This window comes from Dipodomys ordii, unplaced genomic scaffold (assembly GCF_000151885.1).
Source record: "Dipodomys ordii isolate 6190 unplaced genomic scaffold, Dord_2.0 Scaffold106, whole genome shotgun sequence".
Classification (NCBI taxonomy): domain Eukaryota; kingdom Metazoa; phylum Chordata; class Mammalia; order Rodentia; family Heteromyidae; genus Dipodomys; species Dipodomys ordii.
Genome location: NW_012267322.1, coordinates 7396258 through 7416852, shown reverse-complemented (window position 1 = coordinate 7416852; position 20595 = coordinate 7396258). Strand labels below are relative to the sequence as shown.

General features: G+C 51.9%; 1 protein-coding gene across 3 annotated transcripts in view; it reads right to left on the bottom strand.

Annotated features, from left to right (window-relative positions):
* Nucleotides 1-20595, bottom strand: part of Gnao1 (guanine nucleotide binding protein (G protein), alpha activating activity polypeptide O) — a 156026-nt gene that overhangs the window by 12294 nt on the left and 123137 nt on the right. For 2 of the 3 annotated variants that reach the window (XM_013027970.1, XM_013027971.1), the window contains exons 4-6: nucleotides 10762-10922; nucleotides 6686-6814; nucleotides 4989-5118 (exon numbers count right to left, since the gene is read on the bottom strand). In XM_013027970.1, coding sequence (XP_012883424.1) covers nucleotides 4989-5118; nucleotides 6686-6814; nucleotides 10762-10922 — 420 coding nt within the window. Of the gene's footprint in view, nucleotides 1-946; nucleotides 1101-4988; nucleotides 5119-6685; nucleotides 6815-10761; nucleotides 10923-20595 lie in introns of all 3 variants that reach the window. The other variant, XM_013027969.1, reaches the window with a different exon arrangement.

Here is a 20595-nt window from a genome sequence, read left to right as displayed (position 1 = left end):
GGGCAAAGTGGATGGTCTGTGGTCTGCTTGGTGTCTGTGAGCTGCCCTGGCCTCCTTTCCCCTTCTTGAACCTCCTGCAGGTGCTCGCTCTTATGAGGATTAAGAACTCCTTGCTGTCTTCCTCAGCGGGTCCCACATCCATCTGAACCCTCAAGTGCGCTCAGGAAAGAGAAGTCTAGGCCAGACTGCAACCCTTCACTGGGGAGGCAAGCAGGATCTGAGCCACCCCACTCAACTGGGTGGTATAATCTGGGTGAGGGACCCCAGACAACACAGGCTCAGGCTTTCAGGCCACAGGCCCAGCTCCAGGGTCTCTTAGACCACAGCTCTGTGCTAAACCTGGACTGGATATCAGGTAACTCAGATTCCCTTAGTTAGGGGCCCCCTGCTGCCTTACCCCAGCTCCAAACTGGCTTCTTCCTGCCCAGGATCAGCTAAGTCTCTTGCAGCACTCATAGCTGGCTTCTTGTCCCTGGTACCCTCCATAGGTGGGCAGGCCCCTGATGCTTGCAAAGCTCCAAGAGGCCATGTGAGTCTTTGTCACCATCAGGATGCTATCAGTAAAAGCAAGCTGTTGGTGAGTGCCAAGCACTGCTGTGCTATGTGCTATGTGTGCTCATTAGCTCCATTCATCCTCAGGACAGCTCTGGAAGGGAGGGAGGACACCACACATCCCCAGTGAGGTCACATGACCAGGCTGCAATATGGTGTTTTGGCTGTCTGATTCCAAGCCAAGAAGTGATGAGGGGCTTGGATTCTCCAGATCCCACATACAAAGGGCAAGCCAGGATTTCAGCCTGAGTTTCCTGCAACACTTTACCACAGTGCACTCTAGAGCGGGGTATGTGGGGCTGGGTCCTCTGTGGTAAGTACTGCTCTCCTGGCCATTGCTGTGGCTGGAAGGCACTATCTCTGTGCAGGCCAGGGTGGGAAGGGGTAGCTTTACCTGTGTACTCAGGAAAGCAGATGGTTAGTGGGGACTTTTTGATCTTCTCTTCAAATATGTCCTTCTTGTTGAGGAACAGGATGATGGACGTGTCTGTGAACCACTTGTTGTTGCAGATGCTGTCGAAAAGCTTCAGGGATTCATGCATACGGTTCTGTAACAGAGCAGAGAGATGGGTGAGGGCCGGCAGTGCCAGGCCCTGACCCACCGCGGGCACCACATAGCAGGACAAGCAGAGGGAAGGTTCACCAACGTGCCGAATGCACCACCAGGAAGGAGACGGGAGGACAAACAGGGTGTGTCCCTGCTTCATTCGCACGCAGGCAGGGTGGGCAGAGCAGGGGTGGGTGGGGGTTGCTGCCCCCTTCCAGAGGGATCTGGCCCAAGTGGGGCAGTGAGGTCACTGGACAGGCTCCAACTCCTGGAGAGGACATGCACCATGCATGTAAGGCAGGGCCGCAACCACCATTGAACAGGACTACACGGAACCGCAGGTCATGCAGATGTCTCTACCAGGGGCTCATTTGCTTTCGCCAGCGAGGTTGGAAGGGTGTGCACATTCAGTTGGGGAACATTAACCGAGGACCAAGAGATCCTCGAATTAATCCAGAGTTGGAAGCAGATACCAGGGGACAGCGTCTCGGGGGGTGATGTTGCTGTGGTCTTAGTTGGTTGCATGACTTGGTTGGCTGGCTAGGCCATGACTGGTGCAGGACAGGCTCTGGGAGAACTGGGGTGGGGGCTGAGTTCTCAGAAGAGGGAATAAAAAGACCCCAAGAAGAAACAGAAAAACAGATTTAAAGCGAGAGGAAGGTAAAAACCCAGCAGGGAACATGAGATAAAAAGTGGGAAAAAAACCCCAAAACCCAACCCTGAAAAGTCAGTTCAACCAGTGTTGGAAGCCGGGCAGTCCAGACCAGCCTTCTGCAGCCCCTAAGCAGACTCATGGAAGCCAAGGCTGTTCTGGGACTGTGTGGTTGGAGCAGAAGGCTGGGGAGGCTGGTGTGGGAAGTGGGGATATAAACCTCAGCCGAGTGGCACGGCTAGTGAGGAGTGCGGGCAATGGGGGTAGGGGGTAGAGGGGGTGGGCATTCACAGCAAAGTCACCCAGTGGAGCCCTGAGAACCTGCTGCTTTCAACTCTTAGTGATGGTTTTGATTGGAGGAAGGAGCTTCATACCTGCTGGGCTTGGAGGGTGTCTCAGAATCTGCTCATGGTTTTGGCCTTGGTTTGGCAAGATAAGGCCCTGCAGGCGGTGGTGGTAGTGGTGGTGAAGTTGTGGCAGCCTGTGGCCCGGCTGGGTGGTGCTGAGAGCAGGTACGAGGACAGGATGAGCCCTCAGGGTCCCTGGGAGCGGTGGGCAGGGTGGCCAGTCTGGTAGGAGGTAGCCACTAGCCCCAGGGGCCTAGCTCCAGGAACTTCCCCCAGACACCTTTGTCTCAGGCAGCCCCAACTCTCATCCTAGGCCAGAGAGGGAAGCACAGGGCTGACCAGAGAGAAAGCTTAGGCCCAAGGACTTGGTGGACTGGTGCTTTACATCTTGCTTCCAGAGCATCCACACGCTACAACCTCTAGCCAGAGTGGCTTCACCCAGTGGCGACTTCCACATCCCGCCCAGTGGTCCTCACAGCTGCTCATAAGGCCGGTATCTACCATCATTACCATGCAAGCAGATGCCCGAGAAGTACAGGTGATTGCCCATGATCACATAGCTTGCAGGAGCGGCGCCAAACCTGGACGATATCCATCTGCTCCCGAACTGCCCAACTCTGCACACGTGTGAGTCAAACACAGCGACGCACGCTTGGTTCTACAGCAATAGTGCTGATTTACTGCTGCTGTCAGACTGCAAAGGCAATCCCTGTTCCCTGGAGGGCTCCTCCTCCGCCCTGGGTGGTAGAGATGGCCAGCCTTGGGGATGGAAGGACCTCAGGCAGAGTCTGTTTAACCTGTTCCTGATCTTGGCTCACATGGCTTACCATACCCAAGGTCCTCTGCAATCATCTTTGTGGAGAAAGTAGAGAAAGTGAGGAAGGAGCAGGAAGGGAAGGGACAGTGTGAGAGGAGCAATAAGGGGAGGAGGAAGAGGACACTGGAGGGAAATGCTCCAGGAGCTGAGTCCTGCACTGCAGCTGGGCCCCTGAGGACCTCATGGGGAGGCTGGCCTAGTTCCATCCTCCAGTGCCTTCCCAGGAGACCTGATGCCATGGAACTCGTTGTGTCTGCCAGACCCATCTGATACCTCTCTGCATCGATGCAGTGCTCCAGAGGCTAGAGAAAGCACAGCCCATGGTAGATGGGCCGAGTCTTAGATCTGAACTAGCTGCAGGCCCAGCAAGGATGTGTCTAAGGGAGCGACCATACGTTAATAGGAAAGGCCCTCTGCCCTCTAGCCTCCAGCTCTTTTGAAACCCAGGATGGCCTGATATCGCATCCACACCCAGTGTGGCCAGGAGAAGGGATGAGTCAAGCCAAGCTAAGACCATGGAGGTGGCCAAGAAGACAGTGAACACTGGCTCTCCTCTCCAGTAGCACAGGGGCAGCTCATGTGCCCATGTGCCATGGGCAGTTGCTCTGAAGGTACACTGCCTGGAGGCTGTCCTAGGCTTTGGCTGGTCACAGAATCTAAGGCTGGCTCAGGCCTGGTCTGTCCCTGTCCTACATTCTAGGTCAGGACTAAGCTGTGTTGCTTTAATATTACCACCCCACAGAGGCCACTGAGAATGACAACAGCTGAAACCCAGCCCAGGGCAAGCAGAATATGACACGGGTCCAGATCACTCACTCAGTCGCCAAAAGCCCCATCACTCTGCCTAGGCCCCTTGGGACGGCGGCTCCTCCCCACACAGCTCTGCTCATGGCAGCCAACTCCCAAACCTGATCCCATTTCCACAGCAACTCTGTAGGACTTGGGGGACAAGGGCTGATGAGGAAATAGGACCCAGAGGGAAGATCTGGCCTTGCTTGGGGCCTGCATGACCCCGACAGCAACCCCCTCTTAAGACCCTCAGTACCAACCCGAAAGGCTCAAGAGGACAAGGCCTGAATGTGATCTAGATAGGTGGGGTCAGGTGCCAGGGTGTGAGTTCGCAGCCAGAAGCCCACTCCAGTGGAAGCTCATCTCTGGCCTGTGGGCTGCAGTCTGATGGGAACAGCTCCAGGGATCACCTGGCTCGGAGTGATCACCAGGGACAACACAACCTCCAGGCGGGCACTGCTGGGCCAGAAACTGTTCCAAGTACCACATGCAGATAGATTATCTCCTTCCATTGCCAGCGGTCCTAGATAAGGCAGGCACTATTATGTTCCCTGCTTTTACAAGTGACAGTAACTGAGGTGGAAAGAGTGTTGCCAGAATTCTTCAGCAAAACAACCAGCAGTGGGGCCAAGACCAGGCCCAGGAGAAGGTGGCACCCTCTGAAGGTAAACATCCCCCTCCCAAGAGCCAGCAGTTCTTAGAGGCCAGCTAGAGATTCCAGGCTGAGTGCAACCCAAGGAGGGAGGTAGGAGCCTGGCCCGGCATCCTGCAGAGATGGAGCCCAAAGCCACACCTGTCATTTACCAGCACCTCATCCCCGCTGTCCTTCCCAGCTTGCTGGACCCACAGGTCTCTTCACAGCACCCCCTGCAGGTGCCCTAGGCAGGTGAAAACGGATAAAATATACATACTCTTGCTTGATATTTTGAGGATTTGCTTGGGGCCTGACAACTCAGGCGACTCCACTGTCAAGAGGCACATACTAACCTGAGATCTCAGTTCTGCCAAGCTGTTTTGTTTGCAGTTTGCCTATGGGCTCTGTGCCAAGAGGCCTGCATTCCCTCTGCTGCACCGTCCTCACAGGGGCTTTGCCCTGGCAGCATGGATGACTGCCCTCCACACAAATCAGCCACTGTCGCTGGCTGGATCCCAGACCACTGGGAGCAACCAAGGCCCAAGCACTCCCAGGGCCAGCCTGTTCTGTGGCCAGCTTTCAGTGTCACCTTAGGCTGGGTAGCCAGTTCGTTGTGTTGTCCCCTGGCCTGTGGGTCCAGTGCCACTTACCGTGGTTTCATCTTCATGGAGCACCTGGTCATAGCCGCTGAGCGCGACACAGAAGATGATGGCCGTGACGTCCTCAAAGCAGTGGATCCACTTCTTGCGTTCAGATCGCTGGCCCCCCACGTCGAACAGCCTGCAGGGGAGACAGAGAGGCTGATGGGGGTGAGGGTCCAGGCAGGCAGAAGTATGCTTTAGAGTCAAGGTGGAAGTGTGCTTTGAAGGATAGGGCATACCAGGTGCGAGCCCATAGCCATGATCCTGTTCCCAGGGGTTCCCCAGCCCCAGGTGCTGAGGGGCTGCCTGCTGGACCATTGCTGTCCCTGGAACTGAGGAGCCTGACTCAGCCACATGGAGTGACTTGAAGACTCACCATTGCATCCCAGTCACCGCCCCCCCAAGTAATGCCTCTGCAAGGTCCTCCTCTTGAAGTAATATTTATGTTCTTTCACCTATTTGAGCATGTATTGTGGGAAAACTCCAAACCAGACTGGAAGGGATACAGGCAGGAACTTGTTATGCGGATTGGAAATGTGAGGCACCAAGGTTGTGAAGATGTACCCGGGCTTCTGGCACAAGTCCAGATATGGTAGAGTTGGGGTCTGACCCAGGCCTGCCTTCAGACAGAGCTGGACTCCCTTCTCTGCTTCATACTAGCCTTGCCCAGTAGATCAGTGCTGGGTCTCTCCTCCGACTGCAACCCCAGGGACTGGAGGACCGGGAGGAGATGATAAGCAGGCAGGACACAGGCCCGGGAGGAATGAGGTCAAGCTTGCCCCTAATCCTGGGAGTGAAGAGCTCTGCGGTCTCCTGGCCATGGGAGGCTTATTAGCACATAGTTGCAGAGTGGGCGGGGGCTCTGGGTGGACAGGACTCCTGACCCTCTACACGGAAGACAATGATCACAGGTAGAGAAGAGATTAGGCATGGCGAAAGGAAACAGGGCTGGGCCTCGTCCAACCACAGCCTCCTACAGATCCACCTGCCATCTGAAGTACAGGCGGTCTCTGTGCGTGTGACTACGGTATGAGGTCCTCATCTACACCCAGTGGGTGGGCAGGAGAGATGGAGGAAACCAGAGAGCCAAGGAGGCACCCGGAGACTCCTCGTTTCCTCTTGTACAGGCAGGCTGGGGAAGCACAATATGGCTCCCACAATGCTGCATGGAGGTTGCCTGCTGGGCCCAGGAACCTAGATAGAGGGTCTCAGCCCCTTGGTCTAGACAGAGGAGCAGGTGGGGGACAGGTCCTTAGTCTTGTCTACTGGCCTGAGGTCCTTGCCTGCCCATACCCTCCTGGTGTTTTCCAGCTTTGTTAGCTGGAAGTCCAGGTATTGAGGGCTGCCAGGCCTCAGTGTATAGGGCTTACCCCAGGGGAAGGACACCATCCTCCAGAAGACCTGGCCTTATAGCTTAGGCCTCTGTCCAGGTCCCAGAGTTCCTGGATCCTGGCTATGTTCTATGCCTCAGGAAAATTCATTCCTCTAAGGTCTGTTTCCCTATGTGGGCTGTGTGTGTGTGTGTGCGCGCGCGCGCGTGTGTGTGTGTGTGTGTGTGTGTGTGTGTTTTACAGGTCTCACTTGCCTTACCTACCTTGCTCCTACCTGGTGGCCTTTGAGGGATCACTACCTCCAGGATACCTCATGCTTCCCCCCTTGAACTTGGCAGAGAATAAGTGCAATTTACTGGTCTCCCTGGGCCTCACCTGAAGTGGAGGTTCTTGAATGTGAAGTGCGTTTCTACGATGCCGGTGGTTTTGACCCTGGTTCGGAGGATGTCCTGCTCGGTGGGCTGGTAGTCGGCAGCCCCAATCCGATCCAGGCTGTCCAGGTAGCTGGGGACAGCAACATACAAGGCACCATGGACCATGCACCCGGCACCGCTCCAGGCTCATTGTGCCCCTCAAAGGTGATTGTGGGGCCAGTCATTAGGTGTGGGGGAAACCGAGGAAGAAGGACTCTATGTTCCTGGTCTCAAAGTCTCCCAGAACCTTGAATTCAGATCACAGGGGCTGTGCATGCAGCTGCAGGTATGCTCAGGCTTGTAAAGGACTACTCTGCTTAGAATACCATATTCCCATTAAAAAATAATAGTCACTGGAGGCATGATTCAGTGATAGGGTGCCTTCCTAGCAAACACAAAGCCCTGAGTTCAAACCCCAGTGCTGCCATAAATAGACAGATAGATAGATAATTGTTGATAGGTAGATTCTATTCCATCCTTAATTTCCCTGTACCAAGTGTGTGGTTTTATAGCCCATGTGGGAGCCAGGATAGCTGTGTGGCCAGCAGTGGCGAGGCCAGGAGCCCTTGTGGTAGGAGCTGGTAGCTAGCGAGGCTAGGGCAAGACTGGTGGGTGGCAATCTCAGGCAGAACACAGGCCCTTAAGGCTGAGTCTTTGTAAGGACTGGGCTTTTGTTCAAGGTGAGATGGGAATCTCAGAACGGTTATGGGGTGGTTTTAGGGTGATGGCTGTGCTGCTGTCAGGAGTGGGAGGCTGTCACCATCATGCAGGTGCAGCGCAGGAGGGTGCAGGATGGCTGGCAAGGAGCCACTTCTGCTGGAGGCTCCAGTGTGGGATGTGGACATGTGAGGAAGAGAGGCCAGGGCACAGTGGGAGGAGGGAAGAGTGAGGTCGAGCCCTCTCACAGGAGGGTAGGAACCACAGGTTTGACCTGCATGGCACTCACATTTTGGTTGGAGGAGTGTTTAGATGCCCAGACACTGAGCAGGCAGAAGCTGGCAGGGAGGGTACCCTGGTCATATCCATTGGGGAGCAACTGCTGCGTAAGGAACCTAAAACCAGCAAGGAACTGAGAAGATGGTCCTGCACAGCATCAAATTTGGGCAGGAAGAGGTTCGAGGTCAGAGCCTGGGTCTCCAGGAGAGGTAGGCTGGACCCAGGGGTGGTCAGGAGAAAGCTGAGGGCAGAGTCAAGAGCAAAATGCTGAGAGAGGAGGCCTGGGGGCCGTTTTGGGATTTGGGGCAGCTGCAGTGGCTTGGCCATGGTGAACAGCTTGGTGGGTAGAGTAGGAGCCCAGAGAGGTATAGTGAAGGCGAGGGAGGCATTTTGCACAGCAAGTGGCGAGCTGAATTTGGGATAACCAAAGCTCACCAAGCCACGTGGAACCTGGCTAGATCTGTGCAGAGTCTTCTTATTGCTGAGACCTGTCTCAGGAACACTTATCCAGAGCAAAGAGTCAGTCATGTTCACCGAGACCTAATGCCTACTGAGAGTGAGAGCTAGCTCAGGAGCCTCTTGGAGGCTCTTTCTTCTTGGAGCTCTGGATCTTCAAAGGCAGAGAATATGGTGACAGAGGCTTTGGGATGTTAATGATGTCCCCTGCAAGTAGCAATATGACAGTCCTGTGAGGCAATTTAACTCCTAAAGCAGCCCAGCCCTGGATCATAAAGTGTTTCAGAGGGCTGGGTGTGGTGGTACATGCCTGCAATAGCAAGCACGTGGGAGGCTGATATAGGAGGGTCCCAAGTTCAAGGATAGCCTGAGCTTCATCAGAAGACCCTGTCTCAAAAAGTGTTTAAGGTGCTGGGTGCTGGTGGCTTATACCTGTAATCCTAGCTACTCAGGAGGCTGAGATCTGACGATCACGTTTCAAATCTAGCCTAGGAAGGAAAGTCTGTGAGACTCTCCAATTAAGCACAAAAAAGCTGGAAGTAGAGCTGTGGCTAAAGTGGAAGAGCACTAGCCTTGAGCACAAAAGCTCAGGGGTAACACCTAAGCCTGGAGTTTAAGCCCCAGGAACACACAAACAAAAACAAAAGAAGTGTTTAAGGTCCTTCTGACACTGATGATCTCTCTGCGTCCTCTCCTGTACAGATGCTCTCCCAGAAAAGTGGCACAGGTTGGTAGGGAGTTGACAAATAGTGACTCAGTTTCTTATTTAAAGGTATAACAGTAACTACTGGAAGAACTAAAAATAATCCTGTAACTAGCAAAAAACTGGAGGTGGAGATAGAGAGGGGTAGAAGAAAAGAAGGAAGGTGAGCTGAACTCCCCAGATAGCATGGTGGGGGTAGTCAAGAAACACTAGGTAGATTGGACAACTAAGTGGAAATAGCTAAAGGGGAGGGTGACAGGTTGAGTGGAGATTATTACTATGCATGTTATACCACTGCCTATTGTTGAAAACTACTTTTTTCCCAATGGGTTCATTTTATAATTAATGGACAGGGTAAAAATTTAAATGGTGAAGAAAGCTCCAGAAGATGGTAGGGCAGTCTTAGCAGGGGAATGGGAGGTAGAGGAGGAAGGAGGCCACCAGATGGAGCCAGCTGAAAGGCACTCTCTCCTGGCCAGCCAGGGGCTCTGGGTTGTCCGGTTCTGGGCCTGTGATTTCAGTGTAGCCAGGCGCTGGCATCCCTGCCTTCCATGGTGCCCTTGGGTCTCATCAATGTCTGGGCTCCCCTACAAAGGATTTAGGCATCTGCTCTGTGGATAATTCAGGTGTGGGAAGCAGGAAGATGTTCTTGGCATTACTCAGGGTCATGGTTTGTTAGCTGCCAGCATAGCCAATGGAAATACTCACATGTCATAAGTGAAAGCCATTCCTGTGGGCCCAGCCTGCTAAGATGGCCTTTTTCATCTAGGTACTACTATGTTTTGGGGTAGGTAACTGTTGTGGGGGCTGTACAGTATTCATTGGGGGATATTTTTTTTAAAAACTGTTATTATTAAGGTGATGTACAGAGTGGTTATTATTTCTGTTGGACTTTGTGTGGTGTCTCTAGCCACTACTCACTAGATGCCTGGAGCCACCCTGGTGTGACAATCAAAAACTCCATGGAGACACTGACAAAAAGTTCCCTAGGAGCTAACTGCCTCCAGCTGAGAAGCACTGGTGACTATGGTCAATCAGAGGTCAGAGTGTATCTATGTGTCTGTAGGCAATGGGTTAAAACCTAAAACTCCTGGCTGTAGGCTCCCACTGAATGCCCAGGCACCAGCTTGTAAAAGTAAGGTGCATTTCCTGAACCCCCAGCTACAATCCATGAATCTCCATCACAGGAGACACAACCACCCCAGGTTCTAGAGCCTCTGGATGGATCTAGAGGTGGAGGATCCAGTGAGGATGTCCTAAAAGTGACAAAGGTCAGCGGTCAGGCCCGTGGCCCTCCTGTCCTATGAAAAGCTGGGGATTGTCTGTGATCCTATCTGCACTTCCACTCCTCCACATCTTCTTCTCTCCTCTATCCTTCTTCCTGTCCTTCCCTTTTCCCTCCCTTCTTTATTTAATTATACCATAATACTAAAGGATATGTTCATTTGTTCAGTTACTTAATTTATTGAATGGAGCTACTTATTATCTATTTTTAATTTTAAAGCGGATTATTTTTTGCTAGTTCTGGCAGTGCTAGAGATGAAAGCCAGGGCCTCGAACATGCTAAACAAGCACTTCATAGCTTAGCTACATCCCCAGCCCGGAGTATGTATTATTTTCTCTACAGCAAAACAAAATGGCACCATTTGAGTTGTGTTCTGCCTGTTTGTCTCTGGATTGGTATTTCTGGTGCCAGGGCACCCTGGAAGAAAAAAAAAAATCTCCTCTTCAGGCCTGAGGCCAGGTCCTCATCCTTCTGGAATTTCCTGTTTGGTCACTTTTGTGCCCTCTCCCTTCCCTGGCTTCCTCCTCATCCTGGGGGCAGGGAGAGGTGGGCCCTTCCTGATGCTCACCACCAGTGGGTGGCAAGTCTCCCTGTGACCCAGAGTCCTCTTGGCTCCACCATGCTCACTCCAGTCTTCCCACAGGCCTAAGACACTCACTATTTGGCAGAATCGTTGAGCTGATACTCCCGAGACCGGTTGAAGCACTCCTGGATCCCTGAGTCACCCCAGAGTCTCATCATGGCAGAAAGCAGCTCTGTGGAGAAGGGCTCAGTGTCTTCCATGCGACTCACCACGTCACAAACCATCTTGGAGTCGGCCTATGAGAAGAGAGGAACATGTCACTCTGAGGCCCCCGTGGGACTTATGCCATGAACCCCACCAGGGCAGTGGGCCAACAGCAGGATAACACAGCTGCAGATTGCTCTGCAGAAGGGCAGCTCTGAGCACTGGGGGCCCAGGGACACTTGGCACCTCTGGGGCTTTTCCATCCTGTGCATGTTCTCAAGCAGCAAATCGCATGTGTGCTGGAGAAGGGGAGTGGCCAAGGCTTTGCTCCTCCCTCAACCATAATAGTTCTGCTTCTACTGGGTTTAAAAAACAAATTCGCACAATATTTGCTTAAGAAAAACACTTAAAAATCAGCGTTCTTCCGGCATTTCTTCGTCAAGGTGGAGCATAGCTCCTGGAGATGGTCTGCATCTAGGAGAGGTCATTCGGATGATTTGAGGGTTCTGGGTGACTGAGGACTGAGTCTCTGTGGAGTACCTTGGAGGAAGAGAGGGAACTGGTGATAACAACATTGATGGTGAAAATTCCTCATGTCCATATTGGATCTCAACAATTTTTTTTTCTTTTTTGGAGGCAAGGTCTTATTACTTTTGTGGCTCAGGCTGATCTCAAACACAAGATTTTCTCTAACCTCCTGGGCACTGGGATTCTGATGCACCACTATCCCAGGTTTAAATCTTAATTTTATGAATTTACATTTAGATGTCTGTGATCTGTTGTTACCAGGAAAAGCCAAGGCCTGGTTAAACAGGAAAGGGCAAAGGGACACATCATGACACTGGTGTGTTCTTTCCTTTCTGCCTCTTCCCCTCCTTGTTCTGAGGGGGCGGAGTTGAATTTGCTTAAGGCACAAGTGTGTAGGATGAGACTTCATTGGAATCACATGAAAAGTGGTGTGTAACTCAGAGGTCTTTCTCTTGTCCCTCATCTAGGACACCAGACAGGGGTCACTGATTTTCTAAAGACTGGAATCCCACATGATGCAGAGCTGAGACCACCATGATCCACAGCTGCACCAAATGAGTTTAGGGGCTAGTCAGACCATAGTCACTGGTGTTCTGGTCTTTGTGTGTGCAAGTGGCAGAAGCTGGGGACTTGAACACCTCATCCGTTTCCTGCTTCTTTTTGATAGCTGTGTTCTAGAGGCTCTCCAAGGGTTGGGGGACACAAGTCTCAGTGATTGGTATCAGTCACTCTAGGGACAGGACATATTCTCTTAAATTTGTGTCATCTGGAAAATCCCACACTGGGGAAGGCATTTGGCGCTAGGGAGTAGATGGAGAGGGCCCTCTGAGCCGGGACCCTCCTCGGTTGCCTTTTCCCATTTTAGCCTGCACACTCTTGCTGGACTGCGAGTTGGGTGCAGCAGGGTCCATATCTCCCTCCCTTCCTGAGTCCTCCAGGGTCAGGGTATTTTGTTCATGTGTTATTATGAATACGATATGATGATTCTGCTGGAAGCTTGTTCAACCTCAATTCTCAGCCACCAGTGGACAGACAGTTGGCCAGCCTGAAGGGGCTCAGGAAATGCATGGGAGGGGCTGAGAGTCCGCAGGTGTCCTTCAGCGGGGAGAGACAAAAGATGCTACACAAAAGGTGTGTGGAGCTGAAGCTTTCTTGGGGACTTTTCCAGCATGGAGCTGTCTGCCTAAGTAGCTATTTACCTGCCAGAGCCTGTTTTCTACATAAAGTTGGTGGAAAAGCTGACAGCCCTGGCCTGCCCACTGCCTGCCTCAGGAAGGAAGTGACCACTAGCATGGAGGCTGGCAGGCCATGCCTGCTATGCTAATCCAGATCCAGCTTCATGGGGGCAAGGCCCCTGACATCTTGCTCTTGGTTCCTGATACACCCTCACTGGACAAGGGAGGATAACCCACCCCCCCCTTCCCCACCTCCACCCCACATGGAAGACTGGTCTCCAGGGTCTGGGTAATGTGGGCAGCTCCCCCTGGTGGCAGTGACATGGAAAGCTGGCACTGGGGCCTGGGCTTGGATGCCCCAGGCTGAGAGTGATGACTCAGGGAGGAGGGGTAGGGGAGGAGGGTTGTTCCTCTACTTGTGGCTAAAAAGGGTAAGGCCATATATGAGTCAAGAGCTTGTGTGCTCCCCAGGGTCTGGCTGCCCCCAAGAAGGGTTGGTGCCTTCCCAGGTGTGGAAGGGCCCTGACCAGAGTTCCTGAATTTCCTCTTTATGGTTTCTGCCAGTTTTGTGCAGTGAACACTCAAAACAGTCAGAGCTGTGGTGAGTGGGGCAGATAAGGCAAGACTTGCCACAGGGAAGAGGAGCATGCTCCAATCTGATCGCCCACAGTCATGCCACACCTACATGGAGGACACGAGTGACCCTCCAGATGTGAGGTATACATACCCCGTGGGCCTTCCCCAAAGCCACTTTGTACATTAGTGTTGGTTTTTCCAATCTGAACAACAACAATCTGAACTAACTCCCTTCCTTCCTTTCTTCCTTCCTTTCTTTCTTTCTTTCTTTCTTCCTTCCTTTCTTCCTTCCTTCCTTTCTTTCTTTCTTTGTTTCTGTCATGTGGCTTAAACTCAGGGTGCTGTCCCTGAGCTCTTTTGCACAAGGCTAGCACTCTACCACTTTGAGCCATAGCTCCACTTCTGGTTTTCTGGTGGTTAACTGGAGATAGAAGATAAGCATTTCAGGGTTTTCCTGCCTGGGTGGCTTTTACCCAAACAAGCTGGTAAATAATGCTGCCATAAACATAGGTTTAGTATGATCTTGTTTGTGGTCATACTCCCATATCAAGACGGTGTCTGAATCCAACCAAGCCACAAGGAAAGCTGCAAAGCAATCAAGGCTCCATCAAAAGACTGAATAGCAGACATTGAGGAGACACAAGGACTTTGCATCTTGACAAGGCCCAGTCATAGGCTCAGACCCTAGAGCTCAGGGAAGGAAAGCAAGTAAAGAGGCAGGGCGAAGCATGAAGGGGAGAAGGGGCTTTGCCAACATGTCTAGAGGCCCGTGGGTAACAAAGTAACAAGCAATTAGTAGAGCTGGGGAGGCCTCTGTCTCTTTGCCTTTCTGTCTGCCTTCAGGGGCTTGGGGGAATGGGACTCCCATTGTGCCAGACATTCCCCAGGGCTCTGGGCTAGAGGCACTGGGCCCAAGGTAGTAGCCTTTTTGCTACAGCCCATGGTACTATACTGCCTGCTGGTCAAAGGATGGCCTCAGGCATGCCCTCATACCTGCTGTCCAGGCAATATGCAGTACTTAATCTCCAGAACCTGAAGAATACATTTGTGTTCTGAAGTTGCCCAGGGTGTGGCGGCTTGTTACAGCAGCCCCAGCAGTAGACACCAAGCTGGACCTCTGTGTCAGGCTTACTCACGGAGACTGCTGGAGCTGCCATTTCTAGAAAGTCCACAGAGGGCTCACACCTCCACAGGGTTTCAGGGGGTATCACGGAGGCCCTGGTGGTAGCGAGGCCCCCCTCCCTTTCTGTGAAGTTCTGCCTTCTTTGCCTCTTGAGGATTCTACCTTTCATGTGCAGCAGAACCCCAGCCTCCCTGAAGGAGGAAAATCCAAGCTCTTCTCCCTGAAACAGTGAGTGGCCTGGAAGGGGATGGCTCTGCCCCTTTCCTCTGGAAGACACAGGCTCTGGATCTGGCCAGTTGACCTAGTTGGCCTATGAGCAGTTTGGGATAGACAAAGAATTCATGTGTGTTTAGTAACTAGACTAACATTTAATTCTACTACCCCAATCAATCCTAGAAGATTAGAAGAACTATTAGCAGGGAGAGAGAAGACCCACGGAGTGTGACAAGCCCTTCCTCCTCACTGCCTGGGCCTCTGGAGGGCCGTGTCTATAGTATATACTCGTCCTGTGTGACGTCTTCTCTCCCGTAGGGCTGCCATGGCGCCAATGTGTCATGGGTTCTTAGCACACGGAGCAGAAAGAAATTTGTGGGCATGTGCGCAGGGAGTGAGGGCATGCCTCTCTGCCCAATTCTGTCCCGATCTACAGGGCGAAGGGATGCCAGAGAACAAGACTGTACTTCCTCCATGTACAGGCTGGGTGAGCTTCTCTGCAGCCTCCTGGGGCTGTAGGACAGACCAGGGAGCCACCCAGACCTTGTCTCCAGTCTGGGCTCCTAGCATGAGCAGAAGCCTTAACTTTTCTGAGGTTCAGTGTCCTTGCTGTGAACGGACGATGACAATGCTCTTATTTTCTCCACTGGGCTGTCATGTGAGCAAACAGAGCTCTGGGTGCAGGATGACATCTGCGTGGATGCCCACTACGTGGACAAGCACGCCCTGTCCCACCTCTTAGGTGCACAGAGGTAATGGCCAGCCTGCCACTCATGACAATGGGCCATGGGGAGAAGGGCTCTGCTGGGGCTGTGTACGTCTGGCTGAATGGCACATCTGTATACTTTTGCTGGCATAGGTAGGTGCTGGCAAGGTCATCTGCAAATCAGATCAATGACTGGAAACAGCACTGACATTCTCATCACAACTAGCACACCTCTTCTTGTTCTTGTCAACCTACAAATGGCCTGACACTATTGAGGTACCCTGGGAGACCTCAGGGCTCTGGAGAACCCCATATTATTATTCAGAACCCCATAGCATTATTCAGTGGCTGGGAAAATTGGTGGGTAGTTGAGGGGAAGGGGCCTGTGGAGTCAGGGTCCAGGGGCTGCTCCACTATGCAGAAGGGTTGGGGTAGGGAACTCAGTTCAGGACACTCCTTTAGTGGTGCCACGGCCCTTACTGTAGAGGAGGAGAGTATGCCCAGGGCAGCGATGCCCATCATCTGTCAGTACACAGCAGATACCAGAGTGTAGTGCAAGGGCCAGGGGCTTCCTGCCACGAGATCACATGCTGATGGGGGCAGATCATGAGTGTGTGTGTGGGAAGCAGCACTGAGTTCCAGATGACAACCAGGGGCCAAATGGATCCAGCAGTGATGGTGTGTCTCCAGAGCTGATGCCAGACAGCTACCTGAGCATTGGAGCTAGAACTGGTTCTGGAAGAAGGGTCATCAGCTTCAGGGCCTGGAGAGTAAAGGCCTTGCTCACTGTGTGTCCCATCCCTCCCCAACCCAGGAAGTCTTCTACCCTTGGGTCTCAGAGGTGTAGGTGACACCTGTCTGTGTTGTTCCAGACCCCAGGGTGAGAGTAAGCAGTGGCAAAGAGAAGCGGGAATTAGCTATGTATTTTCCACTTCAATACCAGATACTGTAGGAGCTCAGAAGACGAACCTGCTGCATGCTGACAGGTGATGGGCATCACTGTCCTGGGCATACTCTCCTCCACAGCAAGACCCATGACGCCCACTTCAGGGGTGCCCTGAACTGAGTTCACTACCCCTACCCTTCTGCATACTGGAGCAGCCCCTGGGCCCTGACTCCATAGAATGTGTTCATTGAAGACGGGAGGGTAAATAGCAATTCTAGACGCCTGGGTCTTCAAAATCCTCTTCTCAGAGCAGCATAGACTTTTTTCCAAAGAACTTATGATCCTCAGGATCACAAAGCACCTTTGCCCTCTTAAGAGATGAGATGTATATGGGTAAAGTGGGGGTGAGGTGGAAGGACAGAGCAGGGGTCTTCAGTCAGGTGCCTTGGGTTCGGGTCCTAGCTCTGCACCTGCCTGCTGAGGGCTTTGGACAGACCTCTCACAGACCTCTTAGAACAGAGGCTCCATTAAGTCCCAGTGCAAAGGATTGCTTGTGCAGATGAGATGGGCTGAGGATGTGACAGCTCTGTCGCATGAAAGGGCTCTGCAAATGTTAGTTATTATGAGCAAAGATGAAACGCCTCAGACACAAACAACAAGCTGACATAAAATAAGCCTGCTTTGTACAAGACTTTCCAAGAAAGCATGATAATCTTGATAACAATAATCATAGTAATTATAACAATAACCCCTTCTATCTGATGAGCTGCTTTGGATTGCTGAGTTTTCCTCCATCGCCAATCTTTGAGGCCAAGTGAAGTGTGAGAGCTCCCCCCATTTCACAATTCTCCAGCTGCAGGCGGACTCCATCAGCCCCACCCTGCCCCATGGGCTGCACTTCTTTAGGTTCCCACCAGAGGGCAGGAGAGCTCAGTCAAAGGGAGGGAAACTCACCCAGCCAGAGACCTGACCAAGGCCAAGGCCAAGGCCCTGGGTTGCTGACTAGAACTCAAGGAGAAGGGAAAGAGACTCCAGTCATTAGAGGTCTTGCCTGGGCATTAGCAAGCAAAGAGTGGCAGGAGGGACAGTCTGGGCACCTAGAAACTGCCAGACTAGCAGGCCCAATGCCACATACACATCCGAGGAAGCAGTGGGGCTCACAACAGTGGGAGGGGCGGTTCTCAGGGGGCTGCTCTAACTGTGGCTCTGAGCTGATGAGGAAATGTTAGCATCACACCAGGGGCTCTTGAGGCATTCATGAGGCTCGTTTTTGTTTTTTTGTCAGAAACGGCTGTAACAGGTACTTAATGACTGAGGGTCCAGAGTGCTTGGGTCTCTCTGCAAATACTTGGGACTCTGAACAGGACCTGACCTTCAGCACACTGTCAGTTCACAAGGGGACAATGGGCCCATTAGCTCCACCATTTGCTATAGGAAAGGGAACATTCCTGCTTCTCCAGAAAGATCTACAGTAGAACTGAAGATGAGACACTGTTTCTAACTTTGCTTTTCAAACTCATTGTCCCTCCAGCTCTGCATACCTGCCCTCTACATACCCCCATACCTCTAGGACACCCCCTATCAACTTTATACATTCACCCCCTGCACATCCCCACCATGACATCATCTTCCATCAGCCACCTGGTTCATCCATCACTAATTTCCATATCCACCCACCGCCTTTCTCTCCTTCCGGAGCATCTATCTATCTATCCCTTAAATTATTCATTCATTCCTCTTTGATCTCCTCTGGGTACTGCCCATTCATCTTCCTGTTGACCAGCTCATCTCTTCATCCACTCATCTGCTCATCCCTTCATCATCTATCCAGCTATTCCATCGAAAATCTTCTCTGTGGAAGACATGGGGTAGACTCTTAGCCTTATGAACTTCTTCATATGGCTGAAAGGAACAGTCTTTCTGAATCTCCCCACAGATACCAGTCAGTGCTCTGGACACAGGGGACAAGAATGGTGCCTCTCCCCTTCCCCTTCCTCTTCCTCTGCTCCATGGAGCCAGCTTTGCTGGGGTCCCGAGGCTGTGTTATAGATGGGTTTCCTAAGGCCTCCATCCAGAAGGAGTTCCACTTCCTAGACTCATCCAGGTTTGTCTGAAGCCCTGTGGGAACCCCCCTTGCTTTGAGCCAGCTGCCTCCTGTGAAGGGAAGAAAGCCTGGTCTTGCGATGTCAACTTTCTTAAGTGGCACATCCTTCTTCAGAAGCCTGGGGCTCTTCCAGTGGCTGGGAAACGGCTTCTTCCTGGCTTACTGTGTGTTTTTGAGAAGGACTTAGAATGACAGTGGCTTGAGTGGTCTGAGGCCCTGTGCCATGTTTCCATACCTGACATCTAGAAGCTTTTACTCAAAAGCACCTGGCTTGTGTGGCTTCCCACCTTTAACCTGAATTGAGACGTATCCAGGTCCAAAGCTTCACCACAGGCCAGCTGAGCACCCCTTAGGGCTGGGTTCAGGGGACAAGGTAATCAGCAGAACCTGGACATGCTACCCCAGAGGTTGTTCAATGGAGGCCCAATGGAGGGACCAACCACCACAGCACAGACTGTGGACCAGGAAGTGTTCCTCTTGGTTGGCTACCGAGTGAGATCTCTGTGCCTATGGAGAAGGGTGTATGTGGATGAGGAGGCAGGGCTATGTCTGAGAAAAGAGAAGTCACAAGAGTTGCTGTGCTCAGAGGTCAGAGAAGACACTGGGCTTCTCTGGGAACTCTTGAGGAGGCAAGGATTAAAGGCAGATGGACTAACCTAAGGCACAGCTGAGGGCCTTAAAGGTCAATAGCGGACCTTGGAGGTGCCAGGTGTATTGCCAGCCACCCGTGGGGCCTGAGGACAATGGGAAAGCTCAGGACAGCACCCACTGCTTGTACACACCTGCATCGCTACCATGATGCTGGTCACACATGAGAACTTGAGCACTGTGGGGTGTTCTGATGGTGTGCAAATTTTCCTCATGGGAGCCTCACAAAGCAAATGCTGAACCTCCTGAGAGTGAGGCCTGGGATACTTGCTCTCCTCCTGTGCTTCTTGGGCCTGATGTCTACTGCATATGCATGTGGTAAGTGGGAGCAGTCAGTCCACAGCTCCTGAGCAACACTCATCAGTGCAGAATGGGCACATGGACCTGAGGCGGGGTGAGAGGGTGAGCCAGCGAAGGGGTATCCACATGAAAGGTAGAGACACAAGCATCATTTCCATTAAAAACATTAAGACGGTCCTGGACCCTTATAGCAGCAAATGTCATTAAGGCTTTGGACTACCTCAGGTTCCTAAGTATGATGCGAGAATGTCATGTCAGCCTTGGGGCAACCTTGCATGGCACTGCCTGCTGCCCACATTCCCCTTAGTTGGTCCAGATACGGTAGTCATACTACCAAGCCTCTCTCCTAGAGAGAACACCTGAGCCACCAAGACTGAGCTAGGCAGTCACAAATCAGCTTTAATGTGACCGGGACAGAAGATTCCAAATTCAGGATGACCCCCTCACCCTCCACTCCCTTTCCCCTGGACTCAGTGTTCTAAGAAAGGAGAAAATGGCTAAAATTGGATAGACTGAATTTCTAAGAAATGAGCAAGGGCAGAATAAAATTACCCACAGAGAGCTTGGTCAAAGGGAAAGAAAAGTGGTAATGGCCAACTTCATCTCTTCAGAACACAGAGTGACGATGTGAATAGTTTAATTAGGGCTGCTTCAGCTGGCAGATATTAGCAACCCAATTACAGAAGAGAAAAGATGGATGTTGGAACTCCACACACAGGCTGGGTGGGGGCTTGGCTGATTGGTGCCTCTCTCTAGATCGTTCCCTGGCCCTTTCACTGGGGGGCTCAGCTCCCAAAACATTTCTCAAAGTGGTGAGATCCTGTTTTTGCTTGAAAAGGAGCGTGTCATCTGCTTCCAGAATTGCAGAAGGCTTGGGCTACTGGTAACACTCTGCCTCTAACTGGCTCTTGGGACCTTGCTTCTCAGTGTCCCAACTGCACAATAAAAGTGTAAGCTAGACTGGTGGTTCTCAAAGGAGAACCTGCAAGGCCTGTGGCTCTTTTTGGGAAGCCTATGAGATGAAAACTGTTAACAATATTAAGATCTTATTTGCCTTTCTGATGTCCTAAATATTTACAAGAATGGCGCAAAAGCGGAGATAAAGCTTGGGTCCCCTTTGCAGGGTGCAAGGCGATGGGGAATGAGTTGGGATACTGTTGCATCCCAAGCACTCCTGGTAAAATGAATGCTGGTTTTATTGAGGAAGTAGCAGAACTGATGACCTTTTAAGTATTGCAACCCTGGACAGAGGTCTTGTGTTCTGTAGGGTGCTGAAATGGAGGTGCTGGTTGCTGGGCCATAATGGGAGCTGCCCCACCCCTTTTCTCATGGGACACTGATTTAAACTATGGGCAGACAGATAATGGGAGCTCAGATCAGACCTGGATCTTTGGCAGACATTTTTTCAAGAAATGAGCGAAGGCAAACAACTGAGATATTTGTTACCAAAATGGTAAGATTCTTGCTTTCGAGTGGAAACCCAGCATTTTGGAAAACTTTACCAAC